Genomic DNA, 18,591 nt, shown 5'->3' with positions numbered 1-18,591 from the left:
CAGATGAACTCAATGAGGTAAAAAAATGAAACTAAAAAGCATGACAGGGAGGAGAACTTCGATAACGTGAAATCAGAGGAAAAAGGAACTAAAAGACAAACTAAGGAAAGAAGGACTGAGATAAAGAGGTGATGTGGTGAGTGCAGAGGGTTTGTGGGTGCTAAAGAAAGTCGAGAAGTCAGAAGGGTTTGTTTTAAATTTTTATTTGGGTACTATCCTACATTTGACATAGATTGGTAAAGTCCACATACACTGTTCAGTCAATCGGTCAAACTTGCAAACAAGAGGACAATTCATGGTAAGAAGTATTTGACATTGTTTCATTGGATGTTATATTTGAAGCTGGTTCAGAATTTTATTAAGTTGAAACTGCGCTCTTCCATATATATATATATATATACAGTGCTTGAAGTGGGCCGGTACTCGACGCTATGCAGTTATCAGCATCATCTATTTGTATTAATGTAATTCCTAATGATTCGCCGATACCGGCTTATACACACATCACCCCCCCATTTCAAGCATGTGTATGGTGTATTTACACACTATATGGCCAAAAGTATTTGGACACCTGACCGTGAGCTTGATGGACATTTCATTTGGCGTATACCTATTCAGTCATAAGAGCTGGGCACTGATGTTGGTCAGCGAAGCCTGAGTTGATGTTCTAGTTCATTTCTGAGGCTGTTTAGCAGGGATGAGGTGAACAGGCCAATCGAGTGTCTTTAAATCCAAATCAGGAAAGGGCCTTCCCTAAACTGTTGCTGCAAAGTTGAATTTTGTATGGCTGGGCACTGGTGTTGGTCGGGAAAGCCTCAGTTGACGTTCCGGTTCATTCCGAAGCTGTTCAGTGGGGCTGAGTTCATGGCTCTGTTCAGGCCACGAGTTTCTTTGGATCGGAATCAGGAAAGGGCCTTCCCTAAACTGTTCCTGCAAAGTTGCATTTGTATGGTTGGGCAATGATGTTGGTCGGGAAAGCCTCAGTTGACATTCCGGTTCATTCCGAAGCTGTTCAGTGGGGCTGAGCTTAGGGCTCTGTTCATGCCACTGAAGTTTCTTTATCTGAATCAGGAAAGGGCCTTCCCTAAACTGTTCCTGCAAAGTTGCATTTGTATGGCTGGGCACTGGTGTTGATCGGGAAAGCCTCAGTTGATGTTCTAGTTCATTCTGAGGCTGTTAAGCAGTGATGAGGTGAACAGGCCAATCGAGTATCTTTAAATCTGAATCAGGAAAGGGCCTTCCCTAAACTGTTGCTGCAAAGTTGCATTTGTATAACTGGGCACTGATGTTGATCAAAAAAGCCTCAGTTGACATTCCAGTTCATTCCAAAGCTGTTAAGGGGGGCTGAGCTTAGGGCTCTGTTCAGGCCACTGGAGTTTCTTTATCAGAATCAGGAAAGGGCCTTCCCTAAACTGTTGCAGCAAAGTTGGAAGCATATTACTTTATATAATTGATGTGGGTGAAACACATGATTTCAATCATTAGAAGGGGTGTCCGAATACTTCTGTCCAGCTAGTCTGTATATGTGAGCGTGTATTTAATTATAAATATAATTTAGGCACATGATGATTTTCCACCAAGTTTAAACCTGGACCTAAACCCTCCTGAGTACAACAAGCCTTCGATTTAAAGTCAATTGCATAATTCTAAAATGTTACAGTTAGAAAGAAAATAAGATTTAGGGTCTATTGTGAGTGAGATGCCTGTTAAACCCAATTAAAAAATTAAAAACTGGGCTAAAATATTGCAAGAATGATTGTTTTTAAATGGTTATATTGTGAAAGCAGCTGAAAAGGTAATGCTATGCTTTCTACTGCTGCGACAACCTTTAAATAATATCCCGCTTAGTACTGCCATCCTCGTACTGTCTGAAACGGCCGTAGCTGCATCGGTAAACCACAAAGATGAAACGACTAGAGAGAGGAGAGCCTGTCTGGAGTACGCTGTTTAAATTAGGAGCAGAGATATACGCTCGTCCGTGTGAGAGAGGAACCGCGATCCGTCTGGGACTCGGTAGAAAATAAGAGCGCTAGCTGTTTGTGGGATATGCGACGTCGCGACGTTGCGAGACTACGAGACTGTTAAGCTGCGAACGATCTACTGTTGCTTCTGGAGGAGTTTTCCGGCAGCCGAGTTCAGAGTCCGTGCCTGCTTGACCAGGTCTTTCTCGCTGACGGGGGCGACGGAGAAAGGAAAGAATGGCAAAACGAAGGGAAGGGTGGAACAACAAGAGACAGAAGGCAGAAGGAGTTGGTTTAGATAAAATACTAGCATCTGCTCAGAGAAAAAACAAGCTTAGACAGAATACATTGAAAAGGCTAGAACAGATCAGCACGGTGTATTAAGGAAGGGCTGCTTATCTGAATGCACTGTAGTACTTATTCACTTAACCTGGTATTTGAAATGGCTTTGTATACACAACAAAATACCTTATCTACACGTGGGGTATAACAAAACACTACTGTACAGCCAGTAGTGCACCATATCCTCCCGATAAAACGTCATCCGGGACGCTCAGGTTTGTTTGTTTGTTTGTTTATTAGGATTTTAACGTCATGTTTTACACTTTGGTTACATTCATGACAGGAACGGTCGTCACTCATTACACAAGATTCATCACTTCTCAAGGTTCTATTCAACACAGTCATGGACAATCTTGCACGTCTTTGGACTGTGGGAGGAAACCGGCGCACCCGGAGGAAACCCACGCGGAAACGGGGAGAACGTGCAAACTCCACGCAGAAAGGACCCGGACCGCCGCACCTGGGGATCGAACCCGGGACCTTCTCGCTGTGAGGCGACGGTGCTACCCACCGAGCCACCAAGCAGATCTCGAGTTCTCGACTTCAAATCCCAGGCTGTGCTATCAACCTGGCTGGCCGCCCAAACGGGTTTCGTCGTCGCTGTACCGCTTCGACCTCGGCTGTACAGTCAGGTCGCCTGCACTGGCCGCGGGGACGTGCGCGAGTTCAAACCTCCTCGGTCAGGAGTCGAGGCGGAAATACAGACCGAGTGATTGGATACGACTAAATTTGGGAGGGAAACTGGGGCGAAGTGCATCGAATGTATGAATGAACATTCATTTGTGATTGGTTGACGCATGATTAGATCTAAGTGCAAACCTGCCGACTTTTCCAGACGGCCAGACTATTTTGTCTATATGATCATGAACATAACATTCTCATTTTGACTAATGGTAGCTTATGCCAATGTGAACACAGTGTTAAACATGAGTTTGTGTTTTGTTTGTTTACCTGTTCTCCAGTTGTTTAATAGTATTCGCCATCTGGTTTGTTTTCTCCTCGAAGCGACCGATCATCTCAGTCTTCTGTTTCACGCTGCTGTCTGAGCTCTGAAACAGACACACGGTTCATGTGATTGTGCCTTAATTAAACAAAAAATTACATAAGGTAAAAAGGTCGAATATTAATTTTATTTATTTTAATTTTTTATATTTTAATTTTTTATAAATTTAGCACATCCAATTTCGTCCCATCTATCATCCTCTCAATAGTGCGGATTCCTGCTCCTGATTGGGGCTGACGAGGCCGTTCCACGCCTCCTCCGAAACGTGCACAGCCAATCGACCGTCTTATCACCCACACTTGACGAGTGTAGCGTGGCAGAGTACCGTGCACGGAGGATCACACACTCCGCCACACCCCCTCCCGTCTCCATACAGGCGCCACCGACCAGCCAGCAGAGGGCGCGACCGCCCCGTTCCTGAGAGAGCATCCCCTACGGTCTCAAGTCCCGCCCCCCACCCGGACAACAGGCCAATCGTCGTCCATAGCCGCCCAGCCTCGACCGTGAAGGCAGAGCTGGATTCGAAACGACGCTCCTTCGAAATCCAGCTCTGGTTGCAGCGCGTGTCTTTTACCGCTGCGCCACCTGAGCGGCAAGGTCGAATATTAATAAAGACAACCTTAGAAATCAAGCTTTTACAATTTAATGATGAGATATTAAGTCGTTTGAATAATGCTAATGTTGGTTAAACTTTTAGTTTACAGACATTATTGGCACATAACTCATTCCCACCCAATAATTTGATACCTGTGACTTATGGGAAAGCTCGTGGTTGATTCTGCGCAGATCTTCTAGCTGCTGTCTGAGCTCCACCAGCGCGTCGTGTTTCTCGCAAACGTCCTTCTCCAGCATCTTCATGGACAGCTCCATCTCCTGTCTCATCCCGATCTGCACTTCCAGCTCCTTTTCCACATCCTGAGTATAAAATCAGTTGATTATCTTCCAAAATCACCCTTAATATGTTATTACCTTTTGTAAAGTGTCCTTAAGCTTGTGCTATATAAATTATTTATTATTAGTATCATTATTATTATTATGGATTACATTATTATTACTGATGTAACTACATTACTATTATTAATATTATATCCTTATTATTATCATTATCCACTGTAGCGACCTCCCGAATGTAAAGGAGCCGCTGGGGGAAGAAAGTTATCGTTAAAGAAATCGTTGTGCATTTCATTTCATTTCATTAAAATGCTCCAAATAATTATTTTGACATTTCTTAACAGTTTAAATAATTCATTTGACAGATTTGAATGTGTACGCAATAAAGCTCACCAGTCTGAGTTGAGTCTCCTCCTTCAGTTGTTTTCGAGTCTCCCCGAGTACCTGGCCATCTGCAGCTCCATCTGCTTTTGATGTCTACAACACACACACACACACACACACACACACACACAAACTCCTACATAACTTCAGAAGTTACACTTCATATTAGTGTCAGTAACTGTCAGTCATTTTTCACTCTTTACTCCCAGTTAGGTTAGTATGTGTCTGGTGTCCGAGACCATGATGGTAGGATGAGAGTCGTGTGGTCAAGGCTGCAACGGTACAGCAAATCTCAGGGAATGAAGGCCACAAAGGCCACAGGATGCAGACCAGATAGATAATACAGAATGCTAACCAAATTTAATACAGGATAGGAGGTGTTGCCATGTTAATTGTAACCTGTTATATGCTTATAACATGTGTATTTTTGTACAGTATTTCTTTGTTTTTATAAACGTATGTTATCTGCTTGTCTGAGGTAGGGTGTGATATGCTATTGGTGAGAGTAGCTACCCAGGCTTGTGAGTACAACAAAGGTATTCTGGGTGAATAATAAAATAGCAGCGTTCTCGTCTCAGATTAAAATTCCACCACGGTACCTTGCGACTGGACTCCACAAGGTAAGAGCTTTCGTCCTTCATCCTCTCCACCTCCTCTTGCAATGTGATGATTCTGTTGTTTGCAACTGCAAGCTGGGGTAGCAGACAAAAATGTAGTCGGTGGCAGCACAACACGTTCCAAACTTTACTTAAAACACACTCTCTACTGGAAAGTAAACAGCTTTTCTACAGGTTTGTCTTAATGACATAAAGGATCGAGTCACGTAATCAGAAATGCATTTAACCTTGATGATCATCAAATCACCATAATCACCTAGTTATTTCTTTCAGGTTACGGATGTAATTTAATGATGAGTTGAGAATAAAGTGACGCACCTCCTCTGTAAGTTTCGTGTTCGACTTTTCCAGCGCGTCCACTTTGGCTTGTAGGTTATTCACAGAAGCGCTGGTGAAGAAGAAAGCGATACGAGACCCATCAAATTAAACCAGAATAAGAGAAACCAAGAGGACAACATACACACGTGTAACAGTATCTCTACCTTAAATGTCTGTTGAGCTCTTCGACGTAATTCTTCTGGTCGAGAATAGCTGTGATTTGTCCGTCGCTGGAACAACACAGTAATAAATACCAGGAAATAGAAACATATAACGAGAAATGCTGGTATACGTGGTCTATAGACTATTGACTCACCCCTCTGTGCTCTTGCTGCTATGACCTCCATCTTTTAGATACATGGAAAAATCTATCACCCCAACCTACACAGATAGCAGGATAAACAAACACGTTAACAGTATCTGATAAACATACGGATCCTGACCAATCCTGGTGTGTTCTGCAGGATAAACTACCTGCGAATCCAGGTCTTCTCCTTTCATACACAAGTTTGCATCGATGACGTTGAGCCCCACCAACAGTCCGGCGATTACCGCCCCCTCTTCCTCCATCATCAGAGCATTGGGCTCATAGAACTCGCTGAGGACCACAAAAAAAATCAATCAATTCATTCTCAACCCGACAGCAAAGGTCACAACTGTACAACTGTGTTTAGTAGGGATGTAACGATACACTCAACCCACGATGCCATGCCATTCACGATACTGGGTTCACGATACGATTTTTTTAACTGAAATTAAGGACAAATGATGACAAAGTTTCCTTTTATTATTGCTCTTAAAAAAGAAAATAAAATCCTGTATTTGTGCTCATCTTTTATTTATCTAAATAATTAATGCCTTTATTTCTGAGGTAGGTACAAACTATGCGAAACAATTTTAAGCCCAATTTGGCTGGAAAACCCCGAATCTGGCAACCAGGCGTATAGCGCCGGTGACGTCAACCAGGCGAGGTGTACCGCGCCAGTGCCCTCTGCTGTTTAAAGTGAATATCGATTCATTTTACATGTCAAATCGATTTGAATCGTAACATTTTTGAATCGGTTGTTAACTGTCTTGTGGTGCATCGTTACATCCCTAGTGTTTACACGACTGTCCAGATTGATAGCACTGCCTGGGATTCGGACTCGAGAGCTTGAGAGTCCAGCGATCATGGGCTAGTGCTTTAGACCCCAATCCACCCGGACACCCTACTAAAGGCTACCTTAAAAGGTCCTTCCTGTTGATAATGGTCTTCATGTAGTCCGAGAGCTTCTTCTGCATCAGGGCCAGTCTCAGCCATGCACGGCCTCTTCCTAAAGGAGTTCTACAGGAAAAAACATCCAAATCAGCACAGTGACACACACACACACAGTGGAAAACACACTTAGCAAGAAAGATCAGGCTCACTTCAGTCCAGGAAGGTCTTTAACACTAGCTGTAATCTCGCCAGCTTCAGGAGTCAACTTCTCCACCAGCTCTAAAGGCCCCCAAAAGGACTTGTTCTGACCGAGGAACGTCTTCTTACCTATAACACATCAAACGTTTAATCAAGGAGGGACAGCATAGAAAAAAGAAATAGTTAATGCACTAAATCATGTTATCTACTTTTGAGTCCGTGTTTTAGACAGTGCTCCATCACGACAAAGAACTGCTGCAGGGGCGCGTAGTCCGAGTCCAGGGTGCGACCCAGGTTAAGGGCGGACTCGATCAGACCCTTTATGCTCAGCTTGGCCATGTTCATCAGGTTAAGCCTTTCGATGGCGATGGGGTCCTTGGGATCTAAGGGTACAGAAATATGACACGATATTACACGGCTATACGGACACCTTTTTAAAGCTTTTGGGAAATCATAAACTATTAGCTTTAATACAGATTGGACAATGAAACAATGCACAGAGAATTCAATATTTCATATTTTGGTGTTGGTATGGCAGAAGCTGGATCTCACTTTGTTTTAATTACACGCTCAGTCAGACAAAACAACTCTATCTCTGCTTACATTAGATTAGGTTCCATTTCAATGTTGTTTTATTACATGTCCTAGCTTGTGTATTATTTAGTTTGTGTGGTGAAATCGTGAACGCCATGCTGCTGGCAACAGCCAAACCTCCAGGGATTCGGGGGTTCGAATCACAAATACAGAATGTGCATGGTGTAACATGAACCTAGTCATTGGGGGACACGTTAGTGCACCCTTAGTGCTTGTCCCAAGCCGGGATCAATATGACGGTTGAGTCAGAAAGAGTTGAATGTTAAGTGTTACAGTTATTTATAATGCGTCAACCCTAATTTTGAAAAGCGTATGTATGTAACACGCAGTAATACACATCCAGTACCTGGTGACCATTAGTTAGACAAATAACTCAAACCACTGGGTTACAGAAATTATACAACGATAAGTTTGTTTGTTTATTAGGATTTTAACGTCATGTCAGGAACGGTAGTCACTCATTACACAAGATTCATCAGGTCACAAGGTTATATCGAACACAGTCGTGGACAATTTTGCATCTCCGATCCACCTCACTTGCACGTCTTTGGACTGTGGGAGGAAACCGGAGCTCCCGGAGGAAACCCACGCGGACACGGGGAGAACATGCAGACTCCACACAGAAAGGACCCGGACCGCCCCGCCTGGGGATCGAACCCAGGACCTTCTTGCTGTGAGGCGACAGTGCTACCAACTAAGCCACCGTGCCGCCCACAATGATAAGAAAAAAATGTAGTCTGAATGTACTGTAGTTCCTCACCAGCAACCTGTTAGTAAAGCAGCACTGATCAAATGATTCAGATCGATCTGTAGTCAAAGTAAGAAGTGTATGAGTGCCTACAGTGAGCATGTGAGCATCAAAACTAAACCATAGAGCAACTGAAGAAAGTGCCTTTTATATCATATGGACAGCTGACTGGGCGTGGGCACGACACTTACCTGGTAAGGACATGGCAGTAGGATGCACTATGACGGCAGTGGTCTGTTTCTAAAGAATAATGCACCCTGCCACACTTTGTTCAACTTACAAGACTTAAAGAATCTGCTGGAGACTTCAGTCACATTTCAAGATACTTACAACGTTCATTTTAACAATTGTCAGTTTTGCAGCACTACAAAACAAATTAAAATCCTGAGTCCTGCTAAAACTCATTTGCGGTGTGGAAATACCTAAATCATCATGCAAGTAGATGAAAAGATCTGCCAGAGAGAATGGGTGGGGCGGACAGAGGTTGAAAGTAAAGTATGAAAGAGTTAAAGACTCAAAATCAGCTCAAAAAAGAAAGCCAGCTAAACAGCTAGGTGCACTTTATAGTATCTTGTATGCTAGAAGCTAAGATGGACAGTATGGACACAAAAACAAACAAACAAGCATGCCAGAGATGCACATAGAAGATCAGCCCGTAACGTAGCCGTGCTAGAATCTAGTAAGCGACGATGTCGTGTGCTAAGGGGAGGGCTGGATGGCCACTACACACAGCTGCTACGGCTTTCGGATGGTGCTCGTGGAGATGGGAGCGAAGGGAGAAAGCAATGCCACCATACGCACCTTTGAACTCATCAAGCATTTGCATTTGTTCCACCAATTCTGTGAAATCTTCCCATGAGTCTTTGCAAAGGACAATGGAAAAAAAAAAATCAGAAAACAAAAAAAGAAATCGTTTCATGCATATCGTGGGTGTAGAGGGGAGCAGCTACAGTAAGCAGCACTTTTTCTGAGTTACGAAAGCATGAACCCACCTGCTTACGTAGCTCTTATCATAAAGCAAAGTAACAATGTCTAACATCCAACCAACTAATAACTAACTTTAAAATAATAATAATAATAAAAAAATGTCCCTTGTATTAAGTGTATTTAGTCCCAATTTAGGAATGCTGATTTTGAATGCAGAAACCTCCAACCTTACAATATTCTTGTACCATAATAAATGTGGAGCCTCTGAATTCCCATTATTATACACCGATCAGCCATAACATTAAAACCACCTCCTTGTTTCTTCACTCAGTTCATTTTATCAGCTCCACTTACCATACAGAAGCACTTTGTAGTTCTACAATTACTGACTGTAGTCCATCTGTTTCTCTATATACTTTGTTACCCCCCTTTCATGCTGTTCTTCAATGGTCAGGTGTGATGTGGGGGGGGGTAGGTCGCGTCGGTATTATATTAAAGCACTGTTGCCTTACAGCAAGATGATCCTGGGTTCGGTTCCCAGGTGGAGCAGGTGGACAGTGTTCTTTCTGTGTACAATTTGCATGTTCTCTCCGTGTTCATGTGAGTTTCCTCTAACAGTCTGAAGACATCAAAAGCAGTCAGGTCAATTGTACTTACTATTAATTTATTTATTTGGGTTTTAATGCCATGTTCGAGACATCTTGTCTTTATATCTGGGGGCCATTCTTTGGACCTACTAAATTGCCCTGTGCATGTTTGCCCTGTGTTGGACTGGCGACCTGTACAGGCAGGGTGATCCCACCTTTCGCCCGGTGAATTGTACCCACTGCGACCCCGAATAGGATAAAGTGGCAGTAAGACAGACAGTGAATGAATGAATGAATGAGTTTGTGATGTGGAAAAATAATCTCTGCCCACAGATGCCAAGAATTGATCTGTCCGGATTAACACTAATATGAAAGTTAAAGGAATCAACCGATATTCATATTTACATTACACGGACAAAAGTATTACGACACCCCTTCAAATTTTTTCTTTTTTTTCCATGTATTTCAGCTACAACATGTATGCAGCTATGCAGAATCAGAGGACAAGTACTCTTTTGGCTAAGGTGCACAAATTCCCACAGACAAACTTCAGAGTGTTCTAGCTGAGAAGATCACACAGAGGTCCAGCAAGCTCGTGGTCAGGTGTCTAAACACTTCTGGCACTTCTGGCCCTATAGTGTATCTGGTATGGACATCCTCAGAGTATCTAATATCAAAGGTGTGATGTTGGCGTGTTTAAATCATGTGGGATTCAATTTCATACTATTAAATAGCATAAGGCCACATTGCTCCATTCCTGCTAACACAAATACGATCAAAATGATAAAAGGAATTGACGAAATTGATGAAACATAAATGGAAAGCGTAATGATATCGCATTAAATACGTCTGATTAACTGAGGAATTTAATCATCAGGATTGTTATTAAAATACGATTAATTGTTCAGCCATGAGTATGTACACATATGCAGCACCTGGCTAAATGTAGGCATTGCTGACACGCCTTAAATGACGAACAAGCATCTTCCACTCGCTCTAAACAGGCATCATCATCACCCCCCCCCCCCCCCCCCCCCCCCCCCCCCCCCAAATAAACCAACAAAGCCTACACTTAAACTACACTTCCCGGCAGGCACGTCGAGCCCTGGGTGGCACGGTGGCCGCCTTCGCCTACCTTCGTGAGCCGGCTCGGGCTCGGGCGTGAGCGAGATGTCATTGAGCTCCCGCAGACACAGCCACTCGCCGTCCACGGACACACGGAAGTTGCACAGGTAGATGGTCTCGCGGGCGGCCTGTGTGATCTTGTCCGTGGTGGGGGTGGGCGCCTCGCTCTGCGGCGTCAGATCCGACATGGTGACTCAGCTCAGAGGCCCGGAGCCCGACAACGACAGCAGCAGCGACGGCCTCCCTCGCCCCGATGCCCGAAGAGGTTGCAGAATACAGATCGAGCGGGGAAGACGCACGAGACCTCCTGCCGACGAGCCGAAATGGGACGGCAGAAAGAGACGCTGCTCGGCCCGATGGAATGCAAACAGCAGAAGCGAAAGGGGGGAAAAAAACTAAGAGACCAAGAGAAGATGCTTTTACGAGCTTAAAAAAAAAAAGAGGTCCTCGGGAGAAAATGTCCCGTGTGGATAAACGATGAGGCCGAGCAGGACGAGAGGATTAAGATGCTGCAAATGGCTGAGCGGCGGAGCAACAATCACAGTCTCGGCGTCTCCCTGCACAGCCCCCACTCAACCTGACTGCTTTGGTAGTGTGCGCAGCAAGCGAGTGGGTGTTGACCAAGATGGCTGCTGTGATGCTGTGCTGCTTTGTGCAAGTCACGTGAGCAGATGGTGCAAGCGGAGACAGATTCGTCCCTGTGGGGGGTGTTGTGCCTCATGCAAGGGCCAGGCAACTCATCCCTGATCCATTTCTCTTGGCTCAATGAGGATGCCTAAGACAAGAACACTGTCTCTTCTAGTCTTGATTTGCATAATACACTGATATTATCCTGGTACGATCCATTAAACATGATTCATTATCAAAAAGTTAAACATCCTGGTCAAACGTCCACACAGACGCAATCAGCCGTGTCTGAGGGAGGGCAGGCTCCTTCCACTACCGCTGCAGTATGCAATCAGGGACATACATTGTATAATAGTACTGTACATACAATGTTAAGACGGGAAAGACATTTGCCATGACTTTAATCTGCCAGTTCTGCTATTTATTTATTTATTTATTTATTTTTTGCCCCTTTCTCTCCCCCTTTAGCGCATCCAATTGTTCAATTTGCATCGTGCTTCCTCTCCGTCTATGCCGAACCCCGCCCTGACCGAGTAGATCGATGCTAACCCGTATCCCCTCCGAAACATGAGCAGCAGCCGGATGCATTTTTGCCACCCACACATTGATGAGTTTGGCGCCACCTAGCGTTGCATGCGGAGACACACACCCTAAGGGCGCTCCTCCTCATCTCCTGTGCAGGCGCCTCTGATCGGCCGGCAGAGGTCGTAATCGCATTCTGACAGAGAGAGACCCACATCCGGTTCTTTGTCCCGCCCCCCAACTGAGCAACCGGCCAATCGCTGGCTCATACAGCCACTCGGCCTCGAACCGGTGAAGCAGAGCTGGATTCGATACCGCGTACTCAGAATCCAGCCCTGGTCGCAGCGTGTCTTTTTACCGCTGCGCCACCTGAGCGGCTATTTATTTATTTATTATTTATTATCACTTTGGTTACATTCATGACAGGACCGGTAGTTAATCGATACACAAGAATCATCAGTGTAAGTCTTTAGTGTCAAACACATTCGCTCCACCTGGGAATCAAACCCAGGACCTTCTTTGCTGTGAGGCGACAGTGCTACCAATTCTGCTAAATAAACCAAGCAAGCTCAGAGTTGGGGTTTGGAATACATCGTATCGAATCTCAGCTCTGCTTTACAACTGGGCCGGGCGGCTGCATGAACAACGACTGGCTGCTGTTCAGGGTTAGAGGGTAAGAAAGTCGGATCATAGGTCCTCATAACTGGTGCGACTGCGGCCCCTGCTGGCTGACTGATGGCGCCTGCACAGGGCTGAGGGATAACGCTGATGGGGGTGCGGCCCTCCGTACACAGTGCCCGTCGGTGTATGAACTCGATTCGACTCGCAGGTGAAAAATGCAGGCTGTACTGACTGTACGTGGAAAAAAATACAAAAAATACATAAATAAACCAAGCAAGAAGCAGTAAATGACACCAGGAACACCCACTAGCATCCAACAAAAAAAATCAGTGTAAACACTGAGACGTTTAGATCCCGAGGGCCACTCCTTGCTCACCAAAGGTACATACAACACAACCTACTTTAAAACACCTGATCTGTTAAGATTTGTAATTAATATGGTTAGGGATGTCCCGATCCGATCTCACAGATCGGGATCGGGGCCGATCAAGGCATTTTTAACTGATCGGAAATCGGCTTTACTAATGCCGATCATAACCCGATCTTTTGTTTTACGTCAGCGTGTCCGCTGTGTGGAAATACTTTAAATTGGAAATTGGAAAGTGAAACGAGTCCATCAGCGGTGTAATGTCTGTAATGCGAGCGTTTCACGAGGCGGTGGGAGCAGAGCTGCGTTCATTACTGTAGAATTTTACTGTTTACATGGTGTGTGAGTCGAGGATCACTCCGGTTTACAAAACAATCACTTTTAATCCCAGTATTAAAACTTCAGGACCATAACATACAGCTTTTACGAGTTTACGTGTTACAAGACTGAACGACATCTCAGTATCAAGCACTCTGATTGGCTTAGTTATGTAATCGCTTAATAAAGAAATAAATACACGCTATATTCACTAATTGTCGGGAGCATTTAACACTTTATTAACTTCTGTTACTGTACTGAATAGCGGACAGCCAGAGCCGAGCACGTTATCCCATGCACTATGGAAGCCCCAAAGGGTCAAAACACACTCACTCCATCAAACCATTGTCACAATACAAGCACTTTAAGAACTGGCTTTCCTTCATAACAAAAGAGCCTTTCCATTTTATTTTGGTATTCAGGTTTTACTGTAATGCTGTTAAGTAACTTATTTGTTTTTTTATATTCAAGTTAAGCTGCTACACCACTTGTGAGTGGAGATGTTTGTTCATTTTTAGTGTATCACTGCATTCAACAGAATTATGTTCTTTGAATATAAAGTTCAAAGTGAAACTGTAATTATCTCACTTCATTTTTACTACAATGCTGCACTAGGTTTGTTTACTTTTATTTTGTAAAAGAACATTAAGCAATAGTTTGGATGCAGGCAATTTTTTTCCTACAGCACTGCAGAGCTATTCAGTTGTTAAACATGTACATTGGATTAATCTGAATAACTGTTATGTACTTGAAGTGTGCACCGTGTGAACAGTATTATCTAGTTCTTATCTAGACAATATCTAGAAAATACAAGTATCGGTTTGAGAATCGGTATCGGATCGGGATCAAAATTAAAGATCGGGATCAAAATAAAAGATCGGGATCAAAATAAAAGATCGGGAACAAAAAAACGTGATCGGGACATCCCTAAATATGGTTGCTGAGCTTCTCACATACTGTACTTTTTATATTAGTGACCTTTCACCTGCACTTTTGGATAACTCAAACACAGGACTAGATTGTCAACGAATAACCAAACGCAGCTTGAGAAGTCAAGGTTTGAAGCTGTTTTCATGTTTTGCTCCCACACAGTATGTGTTGCTGGTGGTGGTGGTGATGATCAAGACCATAATGATGGGATAAGACTCGTGTAATGCAGGACACAAACCAGATTTGATAAAGAACGGTTTGTTATATTTTTTATTTTGTCTTTTATCTTATGGGTAATTCATGTATTTGCCTGTCCCATTTTGTGGCACTCTGCGGTAAGGTATGGTGTGACTTTGGTAAGAGTGACTACTCGGGTTGTAAGCACAAATAATATCTTGGGTAAATAATAAAATATTTACTTGAGTACACTGAAGTCTTGCACGTGCTCTGATGCCAGGTCAATTTCCACCACATCAACTCCACATTCGTTTGACTGTTTTTTATTTTGCACTTTGAACCTTCATGTGTCCATCTGTTGTTTACTAACGGATTCTAACACGAAACCTTGGTTATATGTACAAGTATTCACTGTTTGAGCCACGTTTTTACTGTTACACTACTGTAGTTTCACAATCCAAGTTCAACCACATAGCAGACTTCTCTTTTTTTGAATATCTGTGGTTCTTTACATTTCTACAAAAAAAAAAAAAAAGGGGTTGGTTTTCTGGGTGAAGTCACATTTGGTTTACTCATTAGGACATGGTGTAGGACATACAGTAGTAAAAAATAAAAGCATCCAGCCCCTCTGGTAGCATTTACAGCTGCAAGTTTTCATAGGTTTGTCACTACAAGCGTTACTGATCTGCATTTGGGCAGTTTTTCCCATTCTTCATGGCAGATTCTCTTGAGCACCATCAAAATTTAAAGTGGGCATCTGTGAAAAGCCAACCTTGGGTTTTTCCAAAGATTCTTGAAGGGGTTAAGGTCTGGACAGGCATTCTGTTGCAGCCACTGACTTCTGCATCTTGTAGCCATGTTTAGCCATCCAGTTTGTTAAGTATATTCAAGAAGGTGACCTGAGCTACGAAGTGTGACTGCCGTGTTATATATGTTCTCTATTCCTTTATGATGGACCGTATGTGGTACTGTATCTATCCCCAAGTCTGTGCTACTTTTTGAGATGCTGCCTCCACTTTATTTTGATTAGTTTTGTGGACAGTCGCTACTATATCGAAAGACCTCACAAAGAAATAGGCTATTTATCCTTGAAAAACTTCTAAAAACCTAGTGGAAAAAGGTACTGGACTAGTAAGTAGAAGGTCACTGGTTCAAACCCCACCACTGCCAGGTTGTCTCTGTTGGGCCCTTGAGCAAGGCCCTTAATGTAAATGAAAATGTAAGTGTAAAGTTAGTGCGTAAATATATATACATATATACAGTAGATGTATTTAAAAGCTCTTTGATCCATAATAAATAATAGACGTCTAAAAATAATACTTGATGCTTTATGAACTTTGCTTCTGTTAAACATATTGTTATTTAGAATTTGATGCCTGGTGTCATGTGCCATCATGTCATGCTTGGCGCTTAATAACATGCAACACATCGTCATTGGGAAACAAGTCTGAACTCTAAGCCAGTCTAGCACCCACACTCTCTGAATACACACACACAAAAGTCTGTTGTAGCTGGAAAGCAGGGCCAGTGGAATAGGATGGCAAGATGTCCACATTCTTTTGGCATTATAGTACGTGTGTGTGCTTCTGTCTATTTATATACACAAAATCATATCATCATAAAGTATATGGACAAAAGTAATGGTAGACCCTTTGTAGTATTTCAGTTCATGTGTTTCAGCCGACAGTTGCAAACAGGTAATAATGAATAATAAATCAGTTATATTAAGGAATCATTTGCTTTCAATATTAAAGCAACAATTTAGGGAAGGTCCTGTTTAAAGACTTCTTTTTTTCCTTGGCCTTTTGTCCCGTTCGGTTGCGGGGTCGGCTCTCGGCGGATCACGGTCCGCACTTGATTTGGCACAATTTTTACGCCGGATGCCCTTCCTGACACGACCCTCCCTATTTTATCCGGGCCTGGGACCGGCACCACAACGCACTGGTTTGTGCATCTAGGTATCTATAGGACAGTTCAGTGTTTTCAATTAGCCTGGTGGCATGTTTTTGGACTGTGGGAGGAAACCGGAGCACCCGGAGGAAACCCACGCGGACACGGGGAGAACATGCAAACTCACAGAAAGGACCCGAACCGACCCACCTAGGGATAGCTGGGATATGCAAAGAAAGAATTTACAACTGTATATGTTTATATGACAAATAAAGTATATCTTCATTGACCTGCACGGCCAGCTTTGGAATGAACTGGAATATCAACCATGAATGGGCACAAATTCCCAGAGACAAAGTTCAAACTATTGTGAGACGCCTTCTAAGAAGATTGGCTGTTGTTATGGCTAATGATATCACACTGAGGCCACTCTGTTTTCATAGTATGTGTTTTTGAAATGGGATATCTGATATGCAGTACCAGTCAAAAGTTTGGACACGCTTTCTCATTCCTGTGGTTTTTCTTGATTTTTTTTTTTTTTTCTACATTGTAGATTAATAATGAAGACGTTCAAACTATGAAGGAACACGTATGGAATTATGTAGTGAACAAAAAAGTGTTAAACAAACCAGAATATGTTTTATATTTTATATTCTTTAAAGTAACCATCTTTTGCTTTGATGACAGCTTTGCACACTTTTTGGCATTTTCTCAATCAGCTTCATGAGGTGCCACCTGGAACGGTTTTCAATTAATGTTTGTGCTTTGTCTAGAGTTAATTTCTGGAATTTCTTGCTTTTTTTTATGTGTTTGAGAGCATCAGTTGTGTTGTGCAGAGGTAGAGTTGGTAAAATATAAAACATATTCTGGTTTGTTTAACATTTTCTTTGTTCACTACATAATTCCATACGTGTTCCTTCATAGTTTGAATGTCTTCAGTACTAATCTACAATGTAGAAAATAAAAATAATCAAGAAAAACTACTGAAGAGAAGGTGTGTCACACTGAGGCCACTCTGTTTTCATAGTATGTGTTTTTGAAATATATATATATATATATATATATATATATATATATATATATATATATATACTATATATATATATATATATATATATATATTGTTGTTATGGCTAATGATATCACACTGAGGCCACTCTGTTTTCATAGTATGTGTTTTTGAAATATATATATATATATACTGTAGATATATATATATATATATATGCATTGTTGTTATGGCTAATGATATCACACTGAGGCCACTCTGTTTTCATAGTATGTGTTTTTGAAATATATATATATATATACTGTAGATATATATATATATATATATATGCATTGTTGTTATGGCTAATGATATCACACTGAGGCCACTCTGTTTTCATATGATAAGCTCAGGGTCGAGTGTCCAAATACTTTTGGCAGTACAGTGTAGCTATCGTGGCGCCATTCTGTCAGTTGTGAATGTAACCGAAATAAGTATTAATAAAAATACAGAAATAAAACTCACTTTTAATCTTCCTGCTGGTTTCGATATGGAACTCGTACTTCACCGGAGGACTGGAGCTTTTCTTGCTGAACTGGACGTTAGCAGAAGCGAGGGCTTCTTTAAAGTAAATGACGGAGCTCGGAGTGAACGCGTCCTCCTCCTCAGGGCTGAAGTGACCGTTATTCTCCTCAGGGTTCGGACGCTTAAATTCACCTGAGCTGTTTAAACCGCCCGAAAGTTTCGAGCCCTGCTCAGCCCTGCTCGAGCTCTTCTCCGCCATGTTCCGCGTCCTTTTACTCGGGTCCGGACGAACAACAGCGCTTGTTTTATACCGTTTCTCTCAGGACATGATGTTTATGGTGCTCATAAATAAACTGTAATGATTTATTTCGGGTTTTTGTTTACCGTCGGTGTGGCTTCATGACCGCGCGCGCTCACGACAACTGGAAGTTCGGCTACTGTAAACGTCAACCGCGGTCACGTGCGTGTTATCACGTGATCACACCACAGTGCTGAGATTATCGGGTCAGCGGTGACATGCAGTGTAGACGAATGTCACCAGCGGGACTCCGTAGTTCACTATTTAATGCTAATATTTATATTTTATTTATTTATTTTATTAAGATGTTACTGTAATGTTGTACACACTTTGGTTACATTATTGACAGAACAAGTCATGAACACAGTCATGGACAATTTTGTATCTCCAATTCACTCCACTTGCACATCTCTGGACTGTGTGTGTATATACTGT

At 42.7% G+C, this 18,591-nt stretch overlaps 2 protein-coding genes across 11 annotated transcripts in view; one reads left to right on the top strand and one right to left on the bottom strand.

The window, feature by feature from the left end:
- The window catches only part of rufy3 (RUN and FYVE domain containing 3), a 29,136-nt gene extending 10,839 nt beyond the window's left edge, over positions 1-18,297 (bottom strand). For 5 of the 10 annotated variants that reach the window (XM_063017525.1, XM_063017527.1, XM_063017526.1 and 2 more), the window contains exons 1-12: positions 17,859-18,297; positions 7,122-7,295; positions 6,924-7,041; positions 6,739-6,840; positions 5,991-6,114; positions 5,833-5,897; positions 5,681-5,746; positions 5,517-5,586; positions 5,181-5,273; positions 4,591-4,674; positions 4,054-4,221; positions 3,255-3,352 (exon numbers count right to left, since the gene is read on the bottom strand). In XM_063017525.1, the coding sequence (XP_062873595.1) occupies positions 3,255-3,352; positions 4,054-4,221; positions 4,591-4,674; positions 5,181-5,273; positions 5,517-5,586; positions 5,681-5,746; positions 5,833-5,897; positions 5,991-6,114; positions 6,739-6,840; positions 6,924-7,041; positions 7,122-7,295; positions 17,859-18,117 (1,421 nt within the window). In that variant the 5' untranslated portion in view covers positions 18,118-18,297. Of the gene's footprint in view, positions 1-187; positions 2,171-3,254; positions 3,353-4,053; positions 4,222-4,590; positions 4,675-5,180; positions 5,274-5,516; positions 5,587-5,680; positions 5,747-5,832; positions 5,898-5,990; positions 6,115-6,738; positions 6,841-6,923; positions 7,042-7,121; positions 7,296-9,055; positions 9,116-10,903; positions 11,550-17,858 lie in introns of those variants that run through there. The other 5 variants (XM_063017534.1, XM_063017531.1, XM_063017533.1 and 2 more) reach the window with 5 other exon arrangements.
- LOC134335120 (C-X-C motif chemokine 9-like) overlaps positions 14,516-18,591 on the top strand; it is an 11,021-nt gene continuing 6,945 nt past the window's right edge. The window contains exon 1 of the mRNA XM_063017540.1: positions 14,516-14,534. The gene's annotated coding sequence lies outside the window, so the exon portion shown is untranslated. The remainder of the gene's footprint in view (positions 14,535-18,591) is intronic.

This window comes from Trichomycterus rosablanca, chromosome 21, assembly GCF_030014385.1.
Source record: "Trichomycterus rosablanca isolate fTriRos1 chromosome 21, fTriRos1.hap1, whole genome shotgun sequence".
Taxonomy (NCBI): Eukaryota; Metazoa; Chordata; class Actinopteri; order Siluriformes; family Trichomycteridae; genus Trichomycterus; species Trichomycterus rosablanca.
This window is presented reverse-complemented; position numbering and strand designations above follow the sequence as displayed.